Source organism: Ascaphus truei, chromosome 10 (assembly GCF_040206685.1).
Source record: "Ascaphus truei isolate aAscTru1 chromosome 10, aAscTru1.hap1, whole genome shotgun sequence".
NCBI classification, from domain to species: Eukaryota; Metazoa; Chordata; class Amphibia; order Anura; family Ascaphidae; genus Ascaphus; species Ascaphus truei.
Window position 1 is genome coordinate 56,760,778 of NC_134492.1, and position 23,176 is coordinate 56,783,953.

A 23,176-nucleotide genomic window follows, 5' to 3' on the forward strand; every position below is an offset into this window, starting at 1 on the left:
CCCAGTGTAATGCCCAGTGTAATACCCAGTGTAACGCCCAGTGTAGTACCCAGTGTAGTACCCAGTGTAACGCCCAGTGTAGTACCCAGTGTAATGCCCAGTGTAATGCCCAGTGTAATGCCCAGTGTAATGCCCAGTGTAATGCCCAGTGTAATGCCCAGTGTAATGCCCAGTGTAATGCCCAGTGTAATGCCCAGTGTAATACCCAGTGTAATGCCCAGTGTAATACCCAGTGTAATACCCAGTGTAATGCCCAGTGTAATGCCCAGTGTAATGCCCAGTGTAATACCCAGTGTAATACCCAGTGTAATGCCCAGTGTAGTACCCAGTGTAATACCCAGTGTAGTACCCAGTGTAGTACCCAGTGTAATACCCAGTGTAGTACCCAGTGTAAAATGCCATAATGTATAAACATTTGAATCTACCATCATTCCCTCAGACCAAACTCGTGTGTCCGCCACTTGAAGATAAACCTTTTATACAATGCACACACACACACACACACACACACACACACACACACACACACACACACACACACACACACACACACACACACACACACACACACACACACACACACACACACACACGTATTCAATATACATACAGTACACACATAAATACACATACACGCATAAATATACAACATACAAATATTCATACATGAGCCTAAATACACATACACACACAAATATACACACACATAAATACACATACACACGCATAAATATACACACGCTCATAAATATACATACACATGCATAAATATACAGACGGAAGCGCATAAATACACATACACGCATAAATATACACACGCTCATAAATATACAACATACAAATATTCATACATGAGCATAAATACACATACACACACATAAATATACACACACACAAAAATACACATACACACACATAAATATACACATGCGCATAAATATACATACACATGCATAAATATACAGACGGAAGCGGATAAATACACATACACGCATAAATATACACACACGCATAAATATACACACGCGCATAAATATACACACGCGCATAAATATACACACGCGCATAAATATACAACATACAAATATTCATACATGCGCATAAATACACATACACACACATAAATATACACACACATAAATATACATAACATGCATAAATATACTGACAGACGCGCATAAATACACATACACGCATGAATATACAGACACACATTAAATATACATACAAACGCACATAAATACACATACACACATACATATTCACATGCGCATAAATACACATACACACATACATATTCACATGCGCATAAATACACATACACACATACATATTCACATGCATATAAATATACATACAGTACACGCACATAAATATACATACAGTACACGCACATAAATATACATACATTACACGCACATAAATATACATACAGTACACAAGCATACACTCACACACTTGTAAGACTGTTAGAACTTGGGGTAATACTCACAGGTGGACCAGGGGGTCCGGGCATACCACCATCTCCTTTCTGGCCAGATGGACCCTGCAAGAAGAGGAGAGGTGACCCACGGTGAGGAGACACTCATAGAAACAAAGAACACGGAGGCGGGGGGGGAGGCAGGGGAAGGAATGGGGGGGAAAGGTGGCGGAGGAAGGAGGCAGGGGGCGGAGGAGTCGGGGGGGAAAAGAGGCAGGGAGAAAGGTGTCGAGAGGCAGGGGGGGAAGGAGGCAAAGGAGTCGACGTGAAAAGAGGCAGGGGGGGAGGAGGCAGGAGGGAACGGAGGCAGGGGGTGGGAAGTAGGCGGGGGGGAAGGAGGCGGGATGGAAGGAGGCAGGGGGTGGGAAGTAGGAGGGGGGGGAAAGAAGGGGGGGGAAAGGAGGCAGGGGAGGGGGGAAAGGAGGGGGGGGGGAAAGGAGGCAGGGGAGGGGGAAGGAGGCAGGGGAGGGGGGAAGGAGGCAGGGGAAGGGGGAAGGAGGCAGGAGGGAACGGAGACAGGAGGGAACGGAGGCGGGGGGGGGGGAGGAGGCAGGGGAGGGGAGAAGGAGGCAGGGGAGGGGGGAAGGAGACGGGGGAGGCAGGGGGGGGAAGGAGGCAGGAGGGAACGGAGACAGGAGGGGGGGAGGAGGTAGGGGAGGGGGGAAGGAGGCAGGGGGAAGGAGACTGGAGGGAACGGAGGCAGGGGGGAAGGAGATGGGGAAGGAGGAAGGGGGGGAAGGAAGGAGGCAGGAGAGAACGGAGACAGGAGGGAACGGAGGCAGGGGGGAAGGAGATGGGGAAGGAGGAGAAGGAAGGAGGCAGGAGAGAACGGAGACAGGAGGGAACGGAGGCAGAGGGTGGTAAGGAGGCGGGGGAAGGAAGGAGGCAGGGTGGAGGGAAGGAAGGGGGAAGGAGACAGGGGAATGGAGGCAGGGGGTGGGAAGGAGACGCGGGGGAGGGAAGGAGACGGGATGGGAAGGAGACGCGGGGGAGGGAAGAAAGGAGGCAGGGGGGAAGGAGACGGTGGAATGGAGGCAGGGGGGAAGGAGACGGTGGAATGGAGGCAGGGGGGAAGGAGACGGTGGGAAGGTGGTGGGGGGAGGGAAGGAGGCGGGTTGGGAAGGAGACGGGGTAGGAAGGAGACGGGGTAGGAAGGAGGCAGGGGGGAAGGAGGGGGGGAGGGAAGGAGGCAGGCGGGGGAAGGAGATGGGGTGGGAAGGAGGCAGGAGAGAACGGAGACAGGAGGGAACGGAGGCAGATGGTGGTAAGGAGGCGGGGGGAAGGAAGGAGGCAGGGTGGAGGGAAGGAAGGGGGAAGGAGACAGGGGAATGGAGGCAGGGGGTGGGAAGAAGGCGGGGAGGGAAGGAAGGAGGTAGGGGGGAAGGAGACGGGGGAATGGAGGCAGGGGGTGGGAAGGAGACGCGGGGGAGGGAAGGAGACGGGATGGGAAGGAGACGCGGGGGAGGGAAGAAAGGAGGCAGGGGGGAAGGAGACGGTGGAATGGAGGCAGGGGGGAAGGAGACGGTGGAATGGAGGCAGGGGGGAAGGAGACGGTGGGAAGGTGGTGGGGGGAGGGAAGGAGGCGGGTTGGGAAGGAGACAGGGTAGGAAGGAGACGGGGTAGGAAGGAGGCAGGGGGGAAGGAGGGGGGGAGGGAAGGAGGCAGGCGGGGGAAGGAGACGGGGTGGGAAGGAGGGGGGGAGGGAAGGAGGCAGGGGGGAAGGAGGGGGGGTGGGAAGGAGGGGGGGGGGTGGGATGGAGGCAGGCGGGGGAAGGAGACGGGGTGGGAAGGAGACGGGGTGGGAAGGAGACGGGTAGGAAGGAGGCAGGCGGGGGAAGGAGACAGGGTGGGAAGGAGACGGGGTGGGAAGGAGACAGGGTGGGAAGGAGACGGGGTGGGAAGGAGGCAGGCGGGGGAAGGAGACGGGGTGGGAAGGAGACGGGGTGGGAAGGAGACGGGGTGGGAAGGAGACGGGGTGGGAAGGAGACGGGGTGGGAAGGAGGCAGGCGGGGGAAGGAAGCAGGTGAGGGGGGGAAGGAGAGGGAGGAGGGAAGGAGGCAGGAACACGATACTTACTGATGATCCCTTTGAACCTTTAGGACCTTGTGGACCCTACAAAAAAACCCACAGATGATGTTTAATACAGTGATAACACGTGTGACGTTGATGCGCACATGGCTTAGACATATTCTACAGCGCAGGTCAATGAGAGAGAAGGGAACACAACTGCGCCCTAAACTTGTGTATTCTGCCAGGGACACGTTGGGCCATATTTACACAGCCCGTAGTCTGTCAGGTGTCTTCCAGCGCCGGGAGGTGCCTGACGGCAGAGGACTTCTTGGTCCATATGGCCCATTAACCGTTACAGGTTCTTATTCACTATATACTCTGCTCCCGGGTCACTGCGGGGGCTCTGCGTGATAATGGGCAATCTTTGTAGCGGTGTAGGCAGCAATGAATCACAAAAACGGGGTCCTTAAGAAGAATATCAACGTATTAAATAAAAAGATCAATGCCTCGCTCTCCGCTCTTGGACCTTTGCCGTGACAATTGTCCAAGAACGGGCAAAGTGTGGATCTTTTCATTTAATACATTGATATTCTTCTTAAAGACCCCATGAGTGCCAACATTGCTGTGATCCCTTCCTGGACTTCGTTGGTCGTACACGCGTGGCAGTGTATACCTCTGGTCGTACACGCGAGGCAGTGTATACCTCTGGTTGTACACGCGTGGCACTGTATACCTCTGGTCGTACACGCGTGGCACTGTATACCTCTGGTCGTACACGCGTGGCAGTGTATACCTCTGGTCGTACACGCGAGGCAGTGTATACCTCTGGTCGTACACGCGTGGCACTGTATACCTCTGGTCGTACACGCGTGGCACTGTATACCTCTGGTCGTACACGCGTGGCACTGTATACCTCTGGTCGTACACGCGTGGCAGTGTATACCTCTGGTCGTACACGCGAGGCAGTGTATACCTCTGGTCGTACACGCGAGGCACTGTATACCTCTGGTCGTACACGCGAGGCACTGTATACCTCTGGTCGTACACGCGAGGCACTGTATACCTCTGGTCGTACACGCGAGGCACTGTATACCTCTGGTTGTACACGCGTGGCACTGTATACCTCTGGTTGTACACGCGAGGCACTGTATACCTCTGTATAGGGAGTGCTCCTATGCAAGGATATCATGTGTGTAACAGTGCAGAGGAAGGAGTTACTGTGTGAGGCGGTATCTGCATCATAGCGCCTGGCGTGAGATACTGGGCTCCCACCTCACTCATCGGAAGGCGTTGGGAGGCTGTGTCACTTAATGTGAGTCTCACTTAATGGGAGGCTGCATCACTCACTGGTAGTAAGTCTCACTCAATGGGAGGCTGTATCACTCTCCGGCAGTGAATCTCACTCAATGGGAGGCTGCATCCCTCACCTTCAGTGAGCCTCACTCAATGGGAGGCTGCATCACACACACAGGCAGTGAGTGTCACTCAACGTGAGGCTGTGTCCCTCACTGACAGTGAGTCTCACTCAATGGGAGTCATTGTTAACCAGTATTAGCGCGTTTCACTCAACGGTACAGAGTATGAATTAATATAAATGAATATACTCATTGGGAGGACCTCATCTGGGTCTCCGCACAAGTAACTCGTGACCTCTACGGGACAAGACCTGGTATTCTGCCACTTGCAGAGCCGAGGGTGGAAGTATTCTAAAATACTTACCGGTAAACCAGGGAAGCCAAGGGGACCCAGAGGTCCCGCGGGTCCTGTGACACCCTAAAAAGAAAAACAAGAAGGGGGTGACAGGGTGAACACTGAGACAGAGTACAAGCAATTATGAGCTTTGGTCAAATGCGGATCCGTCTCACTGCCCTACAATAACAGCGTATAAAGCTGGTGTTATTCTGAAATCTCTGGAGACATCCCTAAAATAGGAAGTGTGGAGGGAAATGATAGGGTAGAAAGGAGTATCTCTAGAACGGCTGGAAAAAACAGAACTATCTGTGTGAGTGTGCAGGGCACATGGGCTGGGCCACCAAGAACCAAGAGAAGAGGTCATTGGGGCATGTGGGATATAGTCCCAGGAATGAGATAGGAGGTGCAGCCAGGTGCACAGGGCTCAAATACTATAATACTGTATGTTGTTTTTTTTCCATAAATGGGGAATATACAGTATGTCTTGTTGTCATATATCTATGATATGAGTCCGCTCACATTGAAATTGTCCGTTATAATAATATTATATAACAAAATACAAAAATGCCCAATGCTACATCCAATGTGACAAAATACATACTGTACTGCAATACTTCAGTGCTGATATTCTCATGAGTAAGGGTCATCTAGTTAATCCCTTTGGCCAAAGCGTTATAAGCCTGCAGCCACATCACGGCATGACCAGTCTGCAGCCACGTCACGGCATGACCAGTATGCAGGTCCTAACACTACCTGGTAAAATCCTCATGTGCCTCTCTGTGAGGGAGAATAACCACATTGGGTCTGTCATACCAGGAACATGAAAAAAACTGCAACTTGGACGCTTTGGCCAAAGGGTTTAACTAAATGACCCTTGCTCACGAGAATATCAGCACTGAAGTATTGCAGTGTGTATTTTGTCACATTGGATGTAGCGTTGGGCATTCTGGTATTTTGTTGTATGCATCTGGCCACGCTCAGTAGCTCTCCTGTTTGACATAATATATATGCTTTATAAATGATGTGGTGGGTTTTGGGGTTCTTGAGGTTGCTGGGATATTGTGTGTTTAATAATATTATATATAACTACACATATTATACATATTCATATCATACCTACTGTATATCATGTATTATATAAAAATACCTACTGTACATTATATACAACATTCTATATCAGTACCTGTGTTATATATTATATAAAAAATACCTATATTATCCATAACAAATGCGACCGCGGAGAGCCATGCAGGACCGCCACACACGTGATCGTGGAGAGCCATGCAGGACCGTCACACACATGATCGTGGAGAGCCATGGAGGACCGTCACACACATGATCATGGAGAGCCATGCAGGACCGCCACACACATGATCGTGGAGAGCCATGGAGGACCGTCACACACATGACCGTGGAGAGCCATGCAGGACCGCCACACACATGATCGTGGAGAGCCATGCAGGACCGTCACACACATGACCGTGGAGAGCCATGCAGGACCGCCACACACATGATCGTGGAGAGCCATGCAGGACCGCCACACACATGGCCGCGGAGAGCCATGCAGGACCGCCACACACATGATCGTGGAGAGCCATGCAGGACCGCCACACACATGATCGTGGAGAGCCATGCAGGATCGCCACACACGTGATCGTGGAGAGACGTGCAGGACCGCCACACATGTGCCCACGGTGAGCCGTGCTGAACCAGGACGGGACAGTCTTAGGTTACTCACCCCATCACCCTTGGACCCGGGTACTCCCTGCAGGCCTGGAAGTCCCCTGTCTCCCTTCTCACCCTGCTCTCCGGGGGGACCGATGAGCCCGATCAGACCTGGGTGACCCTATGATCAGTGACAGAAGGAAATAACGGACGTATTAATCCCGGGACACAGAGAATTCATACAGGTCTCCTATTCCATGCCAGTGTATTGTTAATATATCATTATCATCCAATATCATGATATATAATGGGGATTTCTTCAAGGTATTAGCTAACCCTCACTGTATTATTACTATGTAATCAAACTATAACATGGTAATTCCATTAATTCATATAAATACTCACTATAACTCATCCTATTACCCCACATAAACGTTCCCTGTAACTCCTCCTATTACTCCACATAACCCCTCCCTATAACTCCTCCTATTGTCCCATATAACCGCTCCCTATAACTTATCCTATTACCCCATATAATAGGATATATATGTCCTGTTTTAAAAGAATTACCCTCCCGGCTTGTACTATTGATCTCTCTTGGTATGCTTGTATATCAAAAGGTGGATTTCCCCCCCCCCTCCCTGTTAACTCTGTGCTGCTAATTGACCAACTGGAACAAGCTGATTTATTAGGGCGTGGGAGGAGGGTCATGTGACTGCTTTAGATGTACAGTATAAAACAAATATCCCCCCTGCATTGGCAGGGTAGCATTGGCATCTTAAGAGTGATCATTTTAAGTGACAATATATAGTTAGTGATCATTTTAAGTGACAATATATAGTTAGTGATCATTTTAAGTGACAATATATAGTTAGTGATCATTTTAAGTGACAATATATAGTTAGTGATCATTTTAAGTGACAATATATAGTTAGTGATCATTTTAAGTGACAATATATAGTTAGTGATCATTTTAAGTGATAATATATAGTTAGTGATCATTTTAAGTGACAATATATAGTCAATGTTCATTTTAAGTGACAATATACTGTATAGTCAGTGATCATTTTAAGTGACAATATATAGTTAGACTATAGTTTGACTAGAGGTGACTGATGACTGCATCTTTCTGCAAACTCTCTTACTCAAGGCAACAAAAAGTGAGCTTATATGACCACACTTTGATCCCATGCTTGTTAACCTGCATATTTTAACCCCCACCCCTTTACAACTTATTTCACTGCAGCCTCTCCCAAAACTGACTGCACAAAATATCTCCCACACCCACTCAGCCCACTGAAACCCTGAATTGACTCTAGCATTGCAATGCAGCAAAACATTTGACAAGGAACAGGCACACCCCTGCTGTTTAGTCTGCACACACTCACTAGCTCACAACAGCTCCATGCAGCACTGCCTACCTCTGGCATAATGAACCTGCTATGTATCTTAACTTTTTTCTTTCTCCTGGCCTCATGGAGATGTTACTCTCTCTATACACTCCAAACTCCTCCATCCTGGCCCACACCCAACATCACCATACACCCTGGACTACTCAAAAGCCTTGCACTATCTACTGAATGTTGGTGGAGAACTCTAAAAACCAGCACACCAACCACTTCTCACTCTAATGGCAAACACCACAAATTTACAACTTGCAAACAACTACCCACATTTCTACTCATACTATTACTCTCTTTAGCAGGTGATATTGAACTTAACCCAGGTCCTCCCATTTCAGCTCTGTCCCATGCCCCTGAGAATTCCACCTTTAAATTCCAAAAAGGGCTACTGTCGCCCATATAAATATCCGGAGCCTGCTGCCCAAACTGGACGAAATAAGGGCATGGTGCCTTATGCATAAACCCAAAGCCATCATTCTTACAGAAACATGGCTAACCCCTAAAACCGCTGATGCAAATATTGCCATTCAGGGATACTCCATTTTTAGGAGAGATAGGTCAAAGAGAGGAGGAGGGGTGTTATTTTATATTGCAGACACATTACAATTTACACTGTTAAATTGCCCCACAAGCCCACCCACTTTTGAAATTCTAGTTGGCAAAATCTGCCTCCCCTTTTCTAAGCCCATCTTGCTCGCTGGCATCTACTGCCCCCCTAAAGCCCCTCTACAATCCCTGACTGATATCACCCAGTTTCTTGGCTCCATTTCCTCTCTGAATGAGAAGAGTGAGCTGCTAGTTCTTGGGGATTTCAACTTCAATTGGCTTGACCCTAAAAACCACAAAATCCAGATACAACTCAAGTCACTTAACCTATCGCAACTAATTTCCCAACCCACACGGACAAACCTGAAATCGCATAACCATTCCTTGCTAGACTGGATTCTCTCCTCAAACCCCAGCAGAATCCAATCCTCTGGCATCCTTCCTGATATTTTCAGTGACCATGCAATAGTGTACTGTGTAAGGAAAATTAAACCGCCCATTCAAGCCCTAAAGTTCTCCTCACTAGAACAATTAAAAACTTTAACCCACAACAGTTTCTGGATGACTTTACTAACTGCCCATGGCACAGAATCGATGTAATTCCCGACCCTGATTCTGCGCTCGACTATTTCCAATCCGAGTTCTTAAAACTCTGCGATACCCATGCTCCACTACGCAAAATAAGGGTACGGGGGGCCCACCTTCCATGGGTTACAACTGACCTTATAGCGCTCTACCAGCTCAGGGATACCTTGTGGAAAAGCTACAAAGTAACTGGCACTACCAAGGATCTCAATCACTACAGATGCCTGCGGAACATGTGCACAAGGCAAACAAGGCACGCAAAAGCACTAAATTACTCTGACAATCTCCACCAAAATACATCAAACCCAGCTAACTTCTGGAAGGTTATCAACAATATATTCCAGCCTCCTAACCATCAACAACCAAGTAATATCACTAAGGGGGATATTACTCTGACAAACCCCACTGACATTGCAAATGCATTCAATGATTACTTTGTGGGGTGTGCTACTAACTTATTAGCGAAACGCAGCCCAAACCACAAACCTGAATCTCATCCTGAGAGTACCCATATAGCCCCACCCACTCCCAACACTGCCCACGATTTTCAATTTGGCTCAGTATCTGAAGAGGAGATTACACAAGCGCTCCTCAAACTAAAACTAAGCAGCCAATGCGGACCTGACTTACTACAATCTAGGTTCCTACGACTTGGTGCCCCAGCCATTGCCAAACCAATTGCTTCCATAGTCAATTCTATCCTGTCTGCAGGCCATATCCCTAAGACCTGGAAATCTGCCAGTGTTGTCCCAATCTTCAAAAGTGTGGACAAAAACACTGTCTCAAACTACAGGCCAATCTCACTTCTCCCAATTCTATCCAAAGTCATGGAAAAATGTGTCCACTCCCAATTAAGCGATTACTATACCAAGACAATTCCAATCTGGCTTTCGTCCCAAACACGCCACCATAACTACCCTGCTAAAAGTTTGCAATGAAATCCAGTGTGGAATGGAACGGGGACATCTCACTGGTGCAGTATTCCTAGATTTTGCAAAGGCTTTTGATACTGTTGATCATGCTATCCTGCTGAACAAACTCCAGAGCTCTGGAATAGGGAAGCATGCTTTAAACTGGTTTCAGTCCTACCTATCAGGAAGATCCCAACATGTGTCCATCTCAGGCTCTAACACCAACCCCCTGGATATCACCTGTGGTGTCCCGCAAGGCTCTGTTCTGGGGCCCCTACTCTTCTCAGTGTTCATTAATGATCTTCCCACAGCTTGTAAGAAAGCCTCAATACACATGTATGCAGATGACACAATCCTATATGCACACAGCCATAGCCGCTCTGACCTTCAACACATACTTCAGTCTGACTTTTTGAGACTCGAAAACTGGATTTCCCAAAACAAACTGTTTTTAAACACTGACAAGACTAACAATGGTATTTGGGACCAAGACTAAATTTTTAAAGCTTCCAGAAACTGAGCTCCTGATTAGAACCAACGCTAACACCACCCTAACCCCGGTCACTAGTTTTAAATACCTGGCCTTAAGGTTTCACTCCCACTTAACATTCGGGATGCACATTGATACCCTGACAACCAAGACCTATGCCAAACTAGGGGTACTTTATAGGAACAAATCCTCCCTAAATCTCCTGGTCAGAAAGCGTATCGCACAGCAGATGCTAGACCCTCTACAATCTGGCTTCCGCACTGCTCACTCCACCGAAACAGCCCTCACTAAAATAACTGACGACCTCCATGCTGCCAAAGACAGAGGTCATTACACTCTGCTCATATTACTCGACCTCTCTGCAGCATTTGACACCGTGGACCACCCTCTTCTCCTTCACATTCTCCATACTCTTGGCATTCGGAACAAAGCTCTATCCTGGATCTCATCCTACCTCTCCCATCGTACTTTCATTGTCTCTTCTGCTAATACCTCCTCCTCCTCTATTGATCTCTCTGTGGGGGTACCCCAGGGCTCTGTCCTGGGACCGCTTCTATTTTCTCTGTATACACTCTCTCTAGGTGACCTAATAACATCTTTTGTGTTTAATTATCACCTCTATGCTGATGACACACAAATATATTTCTCAACACCCGACCTTACACCTGCTGTACAAACCAAAGTTTCTGAATGTCTCTCTGCTATATCAATCCTGGATGGCCCTCCACCGCCTTAAACTCAACATGGCTAAAACAGAGCTCCTCATACTTCCTCCCAAACCTGGCCCTACTACCTCCTTCCACATTACTGTTGGAACTACGATTATTCACCCAGTAGCCCAAGCACGCTGCCTTGGGGTCACACTCGACTCCTCTCTCACATTTGCCCCTCACATTCAAAACATTTCTAAAACCTGTTGCTTTTTCCTTCGCAATATAACAAAGATACGCCCTTTCCTCTGTTGCTCGACTGCTAAAACTCTGACTCAGGCCCTCATTCTCTCCCGTCTTGATTACTGTAACCTCCTGCTGTCCGGCCTTCCTGCCTCTCACCTGTCTCCCCTACAATCTATCCTTAACGCTGCTGCCAGAATCACTGTACTCTTTCCTAGATCTGTCTCAGCATCTCCCCTCATGAAATCCCTCTCCTGGCTTCCGATCAAATCCCGCATCTCACACTCCATTCTTCTCCTCACTTTTAAAGCTTTACACTCTTCTGCCCCTCCTTACATCTCAGCCCTAATTTCTCGTTATGCACCATCCAGACTCTTGCGTTCTTCTCAAGGATGTCTTCTTTCTACCCCCTTTGTATCTAAAGCCCTCTCCCGCCTTAAACCTTTTTGATTGACTGCCCCTCACCTCTGGAATGCCCTTCCCCTCAGTACCCGACTAGCACCCTCTCTATCCACCTTTAAGACCCACCTTAAGACACACTTGCTTAAAGAAGCATATGAATAGCACTGTGGCTATTCTGAACACATGGCACATAAAGCTTGGCCCCCTGCAGATGCACTTACCAGAACTCCCTCCTACCTTCTCTGTACGTTCTCCCTACCTACCAATTAGACTGTAAGCTCCTCGGAGCAGGGACTCCTCTTCCTTAATGTCTAAAGCACTTATTCCCATGATCTGTTATTTATATTATCTGTTATTTATTTGATTACCCCATGTATTACTGCTGTGAAGCGCTATGTACATTAATAGCGCTATATAAATAAAGACATACAATACAATACAATGCCAATTATTGACTATGGAGACATAGTATATGGCTTGGCACCTCAAACCCACCTTAGCAAACTTGATACCCTCTACAATTCAATTTGTCGTTTTGTTCTCCAATGCAACTACAACACACATCACTGCGAAATGCTCAAACTAGATTGGTCATCACTAGAGTCTAGGCGCAAAGTTCACCTTTCCTGTCTTGCCTTTAAATTCTTTATGGGCAAGCTACCCGCCTATCTGAACAAGCTCCTCACGCCTACCACAAGCAGCACCTATCACCTGAGATCAGACTCCAAAAGACTGTTCATGGTCCCAAGGCTCAACAAAGTATCCGGCTGTTCCTCCTTCTCTTACCGTGCACCCCAATACTGGAACAACCTACCAGAGACTCTCACATCCACCACCAGTTTAAATTCTTTCAAATCTAAGGCTGTCTCACATTTTAATCTGGTCTGTAACTGTTTCATACGCCCATAATATATATTTTCTTTAACTGTGCATGCAATGTCTTGTATATAATGTTTACCCTGTTCATTTATGCAACTGTATTTGTAACCATGTATTATTTGTCTTACTCTATGCCCAGGACATACTTGAAAACGAGAGGTAACTCTCAATGTATTACTTCCTGGTAAAACATTTTATAAATAAATAAATATAACCGCTCCCTATAACTCCTCCTATTACCAAATATAACCGCTCCCTATAACTCCTCCTATTACCCCATATAACCGCTGCCTATAACTCCTCCTATTACCCCATATACCCGCTCCCTATAACTCCATTACCCCATATAACAGCTCCCTAAAACGCCTCCTTTTACCCCATATAACCGCTCCATATAACTCCTCCTATTACCCCATATAACCCCTCCCTATAACTCCTCCTATTGCCCCATATAACCGCTCCCTATAACTCCTTCTATTACCCCATATAACTCCTCCTATTACCCCATATAACAGCTCCCTATAACTCCTCCTATTACCCCATATAACCTCTCCCTATAACTCCTCCTATTACCCCATATAACAGCTCCCTATAACTCCTCCTATTACCCCATATAACCGCTCCCTATAACTCCTCCTATTACCCCATATAACCGCTCCCTATAACTCCCACCCAATTACTTCTCACCATAGAGCACCATGTACAAAGTATCTCGAGATTTATTTGGCGTCCGTGTGTAACATTACCTTTTCACCCTTGGTACCCGGATCTCCCTTCAGCCCTGGCAGGCCTGGTGGGCCCTACAAATGAAAGACACAAACACAGAATTAACGTACCCCTAAAAATAAATACAAGTATCAAGAGAGATTTGCCTTTAGCTGCAACTTTCACATGCAAAGAACTCATACCTAACAAACATGAGCTATGTGAACCATCAACCCCTCACTGCCATACAGGCAAGCAACGCATTGCTCGATGAAGACATTGGATCTAGTGATATTACTGTTGTACATCATGTATATTATCCACTCACCATAGGACCTGGTGGACCATCTTGCCCCGGAGCTCCTGGAAGCCCTTGTTCTCCCTACAAATCAGAAAATTAGAATGAGATACACGCAGCCCTCCAACGTCCATCGCTGCTTCTCTACGAGACCCGAGAAACACGTGCCCATTTGGGACTTCCTTCTACATTTTCGGCATCCATGGTGATTTCTGGTATGTTCATCTACGGAATTCGGGATGGAGTCGCACAAACGTCCCGCTGATTTTCTAGTCCAGTTCCCAGCAATGTTCTGGGGTCATTTCACGTAGGCCGATTGTTCATTTTATTTTGACAAACACAAGAATTGATCGCAATTCCATCTCACTGGCCAGAGAATTCCCAGATGCATTTTACAATAAAACAAGGATCGGGGTCGCCGGTCGAGGGGGGTGCCGGGTTAAGAACACCCACCCCCCCATCACCTACAATTTGTTGGGTCCAGGTCAAGACTGTAATTCTGGGCCCCCATGAGAGAGCGGTCGGAGGATTGGTGTATCATTATGAAACTAATATCAGAAAGTTAAGTCATAACCAGGTCTTTTTGGAATGAAAAGAAGCCATTGGAAGCCTGAGCAAAGACATTGAAAATCACCATCAATAATTTCACTTCCGGTAAAAGAAGTCTTCTAGAAAAGGCTTCTCCCGAGTCCGTATTCAGCCCCATGAATAGGAATGTCACTATCGCTATATAATGTCTGTTATTGGTCCCTAAAGAAAACGGATGGCAACTCTGACCCGCCTACATATGAAACATTTTACAGATTGCCAAAGGATGGTAAATGTAACAAGATACTCTGCACTCTTCTACACAGCAGCAAGACATCTTCAAGGAATATTCCCATTGAACACATGGACACAGGCCTACGCTAAAATGCCAAGGGATGAAACCTATTTATGGACAGCAGGTTTAGGGTGGTGCAAGGTTCTTGTTCACTCACCACGGGACCTGGAATTCCTCTCAACCCTTCTGGACCCTGCTTCCCTGCGGGGCCTTGCGCTCCAACCGGACCAGTCTTTCCTGGAGGTCCTTCCGACCCAGACTCTCCCTGAAACCAAGCGCACAGGACTTAATTCGAGGCACTTCCTGTGGGAACGAGATGTTGAGATGGTTTGTGGACCCCAGACTACGACCCCCGAACTCTTACCTTGGTGCCTTTCTCTCCCTGCCTTCCTTCTGCCCCGGCAGCTCCAGGTGGTCCCTGAGAGAAGGTGGAAACATACATACAGTTATCGCTAAATACAGCGTCACAGTGACGGCATGGGACTGTTAAACGTACACATGTATACACATTATTACTATTATTATCTGCCTCCTGTGATGTGAAACACTGCAGCGGGCGTGTGGTGGTGACGGCATGGGACTGTTAAACATACACATGTTTGCTATTATTATCTGCCTCCTGTGATGTGAAACACTGCAGCGGGCTTGTGGTGTTGATGGAACAGAAGATGAATCCCAGAATATGAGGTCCCTTCTTTATCCTATGAGAGGCAGGTAACACCTCCTTAGTAACTCCCCCAGTGCCTGATACACACTCTGACACACTGACACACATACAGACACACTGACAAACATAAATATACTGTACACACAGAAAAATGTCCACATTGACACAATAACACACTGATACACAAACCAATCAACACACTGACACACAGACACTAATACATACACAGACGTACACATTACACACAATTTAACACATAATGCACACATTAACATACACTGATACACACAGACACTAAAATTAGCACTCTGATATGCATACAGATACATACAAACATACTCAAAATAACACACAAAGACTAGACACACATATTGAAACAGAGTGTTTCTAAGTGTCCGTGTGTTAATTAGTATGTATGTGTCTGTATGCGTATCAGTGTCTGTGTCAGTGTGTTAATTTGAGTGTGTATCAGAGACTGATACGCATACGCACACATTACACACAAATTAACACACTGATGCACACACAAACACACATACAGAAAAAAATTAATACCCTGACACACATACAGACACACTGTTGCACACACTGTTGCACACACAGACACACATAGTAGTTTAGTATACACACAAACGCACATACAGACACACCGATGTCCACACTGTAACACACACCCTGATACACAAAGTCTAAACCCAGACACCCTTCCATGTGTAAGGCTATACACAGACACTCACACGCATACAGACCCACACGTACCCTGGTACACAATGCTCCCAGGTGACACACGCGTGTCTTTGCTCATATGTCCGTTCCCTGCCGTTGTTCCTATCGTGTCCATTTCCTGCGCTAAGTCAAACTGAATCAATATCCCATTACCCCACTGCAATAATGACTCATCTCGCGGGCACACTGCGCACCGCGGCGGGCGTTTAAATCATGCTCCGGGAGAGGAGCAACGTTTGTTTCTTGTTGACCTTACAATCTCTGCTTCTGTCCCGCTGTATTTACTTACAGAACGTGATGATCGCATTAAATATGCGTTCTGCGCTCCCAAATGGCAATGCAGAGGCGTACGTGTCGGCACCACGTGTGGCGCTGTCACCGAGACCAGAGACACGGAAAAACCTGCGCAGATTCAATGTCCACTCACCCGCTTTCCAGGAGGACCCGGGGGACCCGCTTCTCCCGACGGGCCGGGGGGACCCTACGGGAAGAGAAAAAGGAAATGTCACTTGTTTGTAATGTATGTATGGCTTTATTTCTACGGCGCTTTGCAGCAGCTGCACACGTGACATCATAATATAGCACATACCGGGAATAAGCGCGTCAGACATAAAAGTAACAATAGGATAAGCAGTCCCTGCCCTGAAGAGCTTACAATCTAAGTGGGGAGACCATGCAGATACAGTAGCAGGGAGTGCGGTAATAGGGACATGTTTCTCACGTGACAGTGATGTCACCCGCGCGACGAGGTCACGCTGTACTTTTCACGAAAAACGACATTATTATTATATATATAGTGAAGGAATTGGGGGCGGGGGAGGGGGGCACATAACTAATATAAGCCAGACTGCTGGAGAGGGCGCTGCTATCAGACTGCTGGAGAGGGCGCTGCTATCAGACTGCTGGAGAGGGCGCTGCTATCAGACTGCTGGAGAGGGCGCTGCTATCAGACTGCTGGAGAGAGTGCTGCTATCAGACTGCTGGAGAGGGCGCTGCTATCAGACTGCTGGAGAGGGCGCTGCTATCAGACTGCTGGAGAGGGCGCTGCTATCAGACTGCTGGAGAGGGCGCTGCTATCAGACTGCTGGAGAGGGCGCTGCTATCAGACTGCTGGAGAGAGTGCTGCTATCAGACTGCTGGAGAGGGCGCTGCTATCAGACTGCTGGAGAGAGCGCTGCTATCAGACTGCTGGAGAGGGCGCTGCTATCAGACTGCTGGAGAGGGCGCTGCTATCAGAGTGCTGGAGAGGGCGCTGCTATCAGAGTGCTGGAGAGGGCGCTGCTATCAGAGTGCTGGAGAGTGCGCTGCTATCAGAGTGCTGGAGAGGGCGCTGCTAGCAGAGTGCTGGAGAGGGCGCTGCTATCAGAGTGCTGGAGAGGGCGCTGCTATCAGAGTGCTGGAGAGGGCGCTGCTATCAGAGTGCTGGAGAGGGCGCTGCTATCAGAGTGCTGGAGAGGGCGCTGCTATCAGAGTGCTGGAGAGGGCGCTGCTATCAGAGTGCTGGAGAGGGCGCTGCTATCAGAGTGCTGGAGAGGGCGCTGCTATCAGAGTGCTGGAGAGGGCGCTGCTATCAGAGTGCTGGAGAGGGCGCTGCTATCAGACTGCTGGAGAGAGCGCTGCTATCAGAGTGCTGGACAGGGCGCTGCTATCAGAGTGCTGGAGAGGGCGCTGCTATCAGACTGCTGGAGAGGGCGCTGCTATCAGAGTGCTGGAGAGGCGCTGCTATCAGACTGCTGGAGAGGACGCTGCTATCAGAGTGCTGGAGAGGGCGCTGCTATCAGACTGCTGGAGAGGGCGCTGCTATCAGAGTGCTGGAGAGGGCGCTGCTATCAGACTGCTGGAGAGAGCACTGCTATCAGAGCATTAATACAAGGAGCCCTTCCCATATAACACATGTACACCTGTGCATTAATACACAGAGCCCTTCCCATATAACACATGTACACCTGTGCATTAATACACATATCCCTTCCCATATAACACATGTACACCTGTGCATTAATACACAGATCCCTTCCCATATAACACATGTACACCTGTGCATTAATACACAGAGCCCTTCCCATATAACACATGTACACCTGTGCATTAATACACATATCCCTTCCCATATAACACATGTACACCTGTGCATTAATACACAGAGCCCTTCCCATATAACACATGTACACCTGTGCATTAATACACAGACCCCTTCCCATATAACACATGTACGTACACCTGTGCATTAATACACAGATCCCTTCCCATATAACACATGTACACCTGTGCATTAATACACAGATCCCTTCCCATATAACACATGTACACCTGTGCATTCATACACAGAGCCCTTCCCATATAACATGTACACCTGTGCATTAATACACAGAGCCCTTCCCATACAACACATGTACACCTGTGCATTAATACACAGAGCCCTTCCCATACAACACATGTACACCTGTGCATTAGTACACAGATCCCTTCACATATAACATGTACACCTGTGCATTAATACACAGATCCCTTCCCATATAACACATGTAAACCTGTGCATTAATACACAGATCCCTTCCCATATAACATGTACACCTGTGCATTAATACACAGATCCCTTCCCATATAACACATGTACACCTGTGCATTAATACACAGAGCCCTTCCCATATAACACATGTACACCTGTGCATTAATACACAGAGCCCTTCCCATATAACACATGTACACCTGTGCATTAATACACAGAGCCCTTCCCATATAACACATGTACACCTGTGCATTAATACACAGAGCCCTTCCCATATAACACATGTACACCTGTGCATTAATACACCAAGCCCTTCCCATACAACACATGTACACCTGTGCATTAATACACAGAGCCCTTCCCATATAACACATGTACACCTGTGCATTAATACACAGATCCCTTCCCATATAACATGTACACCTGTGCATTAATACACAGATCCCTTCCCATATAACACATGTACACCTGTGCATTAATACACAGATCCCTTCCCATATAACACATGTACACCTGTGCATTAATACACAGAGCCCTTCCCATATAACACATGTACACCTGTGCATTAATACACAGAGCCCTTCCCATATAACACATGTACACCTGTGCATTAATACACAGAGCCCTTCCCATATAACACATGTACACCTGTGCATTAATACACAGAGCCCTTCCCATATAACACATGTACACCTGTGCATTAATACACAGAGCCCTTCCCATATAACACATGTACACCTGTGCATTAATACACATATCCCTTCCCATATAACACATGTACACCTGTGCATTAATACACAGATCCCTTCCCATATAACACATGTACACCTGTGCATTAATACACAGATCCCTTCCCATATAACATGTAAACCTGTGCATTAATACACAGAGCCCTTCCCATATAACACATGTACACCTGTGCTTTAATACACAGAGCCCTTCCCATATAACATGTACACCTGTGCATTAATACACAGATCCCTTCCCATATAACACATGTACACCTGTGCATTAATACACAGAGCCCTTCCCATATAACACATGTACACCTGTGCATTAATACACAGATCCCTTCCCATATAACACATGTACACCTGTGCATTAATACACAGAGCCCTTCCCATATAACACATGTACACCTGTGCATTAATACACAGATCCCTTCCCATATAACACATGTACACCTGTGCATTAATACACAGATCCCTTCCCATATAACACATGTACACCTGTGCATTAATAAACAGAGCCCTTCCCATATAACACATGTACACCTGTGCATTAATACACAGAGCCCTTCCCATATAACACATGTACACCTGTGCATTAATACACAGATCCCTTCCCATATAACATGTACACCTGTGCATTAATACACAGATCCCTTCCCATATAACACATGTACACCTGTGCATTAGTACACAGATCCCTTCCCATATAACACATGTACACCTGTGCATTAATACACAGATCCCTTCCCATATAACACATGTACACCTGTGCATTAATACACAGAGCCCTTCCCATATAACACATGTACACCTGTGCATTAATACACAGATCCCTTCCCATATAACACATGTACACCTGTGCATTAATACACAGAGCCCTTCCCATATAACACATGTACACCTGTGCATTAATACACAGACCCCTTCCCATATAACACATGTACACCTGTGCATTAATACACAGATCCCTTCCCATATAACACATGTACACCTGTGCATTAATACACAGATCCCTTCCCATATAACACATGTACACCTGTGCATTAATACACAGATCCCTTCCCATATAACACATGTACACCTGTGCATTAATACACAGATCCCTTCCCATATAACACATGTACACCTGTGCATTAATACACAGAGCCCTTCCCATATAACACATGTACACCTGTGCATTAATACACAGAGCCCTTCCCATATAACACATGTACACCTGTGCATTAATACACAGAGCCCTTCCCATATAACACATGTACACCTGTGCATTAATACACAGAGCCCTTCCCATATAACATGTACACCTGTGCATTAATACACAGATCCCTTCCCATATAACACATGTACACCTGTGCATTAATACACAGAGCCCTTCCCATATAACACATGTACACCTGTGCATTAATACACAGACCCCTTCCCATATAACACATGTACACCTGTGCATTAATACACAGAGCCCTTCCCATATAACACATGTACACCTGTGCATTAATACACAGATCCCTTCCCATACAACACATGTACACCTGTGCATTAATACACAGATCCCTTCCCATATAACATGTAAACCTGTGCATTAATACACAGAGCCCTTCCCATATAACACATGTACACCTGTGCATTAATACACAGAGCCCTTCCCATATAACACATGTACACCTGTGCATTAATACACAGAGCCCTTCCCATATAACACATGTACACCTGTGCATTAATACACAGATCCCTTCCCATATAACACATGTACACCTGTGCATTAATACACAGAGCCCTTCCCATATAACACATGTACACCTGTGCATTAATACACAGAGCCCTTCCCATATAACACATGTACACCTGTGCATTAATACACAGAGCCCTTCCCATATAACACATGTACACCTGTGCATTAATACACAGATCCCTTCCCATATAACACATGTACACCTGTGCATCAATACACAGATCCCTTCCCATATAACACATGTACACCTGTGCATCAATACACAGATCCCTTCCCATATAACACATGTACACCTGTGCATTAATACACAGATCCCTTCCCATATAACACATGTACACCTGTGCATTAATACACAGAGCCCTTCCCATATAACACATGTACACCTGTGCATTAATACACAGAGCCCTTCCCATATAACACATGTACACCTGTGCATTAATACACAGAGCCCTTCCCATATAACACATGTACACCTGTGCATTAATACACAGAGCCCTTCCCATATAACATGTACACCTGTGCATTAATACACAGATCCCTTCCCATATAACACATGTACACCTGTGCATTAATACACAGAGCCCTTCCCATATAACACATGTACACCTGTGCATTAATACACAGACCCCTTCCCATATAACACATGTACACCTGTGCATTAATACACAGAGCCCTTCCCATATAACACATGTACACCTGTGCATTAATACACAGATCCCTTCCCATACAACACATGTACACCTGTGCATTAATACACAGATCCCTTCCCATATAACATGTAAACCTGTGCATTAATACACAGAGCCCTTCCCATATAACACATGTACACCTGTGCATTAATACACAGAGCCCTTCCCATATAACACATGTACACCTGTGCATTAATACACAGAGCCCTTCCCATATAACACATGTACACCTGTGCATTAATACACAGATCCCTTCCCATATAACACATGTACACCTGTGCATTAATACACAGAGCCCTTCCCATATAACACATGTACACCTGTGCATTAATACACAGATCCCTTCCCATATAACATGTAAACCTGTGCATTAATACACAGAGCCCTTCCCATATAACACATGTACACCTGTGCATTAATACACAGATCCCTTCCCATATAACACATGTACACTTGTGCATTAATACACAGAGCCCTTCCCATATAACACATGTACACCTGTGCATTAATACACAGATCCCTTCCCATATAACACATGTACACCTGTGCATTAATACACAGATCCCTTCCCATATAACACATGTACACTTGTGCATTAATACACAGAGCCCTTCCCATATAACACATGTACACCTGTGCATTAATACACAGACCCCTTCCCATATAACACATGTACACTTGTGCATTAATACACAGAGCCCTTCCCATATAACACATGTACACCTGTGCATTAATACACAGATCCCTTCCCATATAACACATGTACACCTGTGCATTAATACACAGAGCCCTTCCCATATAACACATGTACACCTGTGCATTAATACACAGATCCCTTCCCATATAACATGTAAACCTGTGCATTAATACACAGAGCCCTTCCCATATAACACATGTACACCTGTGCTTTAATACACAGAGCCCTTCCCATATAACATGTACACCTGTGCATTAATACACAGATACCTTCCCATATAACACATGTACACCTGTGCATTAATACACAGAGCCCTTCCCATATAACACATGTACACCTGTGCATTAATACACAGATCCCTTCCCATATAACATGTAAACCTGTGCATTAATACACAGAGCCCTTCCCATATAACACATGTACACCTGTGCTTTAATACACAGAGCCCTTCCCATATAACATGTACACCTGTGCATTAATACACAGAGCCCTTCCCATATAACACATGTACACCTGTGCATTAATACACAGATCCCTTCCCATATAACATGTACACCTGTGCATTAATACACAGAGCCCTTCCCATATAACACATGTACACCTGTACATTAATACACAGATCCCTTCCCATATAACACATGTACAC

At 46.6% G+C, this 23,176-nt stretch overlaps 1 protein-coding gene across 1 annotated transcript in view; it reads right to left on the reverse strand.

Annotated features, from left to right (window-relative positions):
- LOC142503339 (collagen alpha-1(XI) chain-like) overlaps positions 1 to 16,747 on the reverse strand; it is a 30,301-nt gene extending 13,554 nt beyond the window's left edge. The window contains exons 1-10 of the mRNA XM_075615493.1: positions 16,718 to 16,747; positions 16,603 to 16,656; positions 15,147 to 15,200; positions 14,940 to 15,047; positions 13,990 to 14,043; positions 13,703 to 13,756; positions 6,921 to 7,028; positions 5,210 to 5,263; positions 3,557 to 3,592; positions 1,493 to 1,546 (exon numbers count right to left, since the gene is read on the reverse strand). Of these exons, the coding sequence (XP_075471608.1) occupies positions 1,493 to 1,546; positions 3,557 to 3,592; positions 5,210 to 5,263; positions 6,921 to 7,028; positions 13,703 to 13,756; positions 13,990 to 14,043; positions 14,940 to 15,047; positions 15,147 to 15,200; positions 16,603 to 16,656; positions 16,718 to 16,747 (606 nt within the window). The remainder of the gene's footprint in view (positions 1 to 1,492; positions 1,547 to 3,556; positions 3,593 to 5,209; positions 5,264 to 6,920; positions 7,029 to 13,702; positions 13,757 to 13,989; positions 14,044 to 14,939; positions 15,048 to 15,146; positions 15,201 to 16,602; positions 16,657 to 16,717) is intronic.
- Positions 16,748 to 23,176: the final 6,429 nt, after the last annotated feature.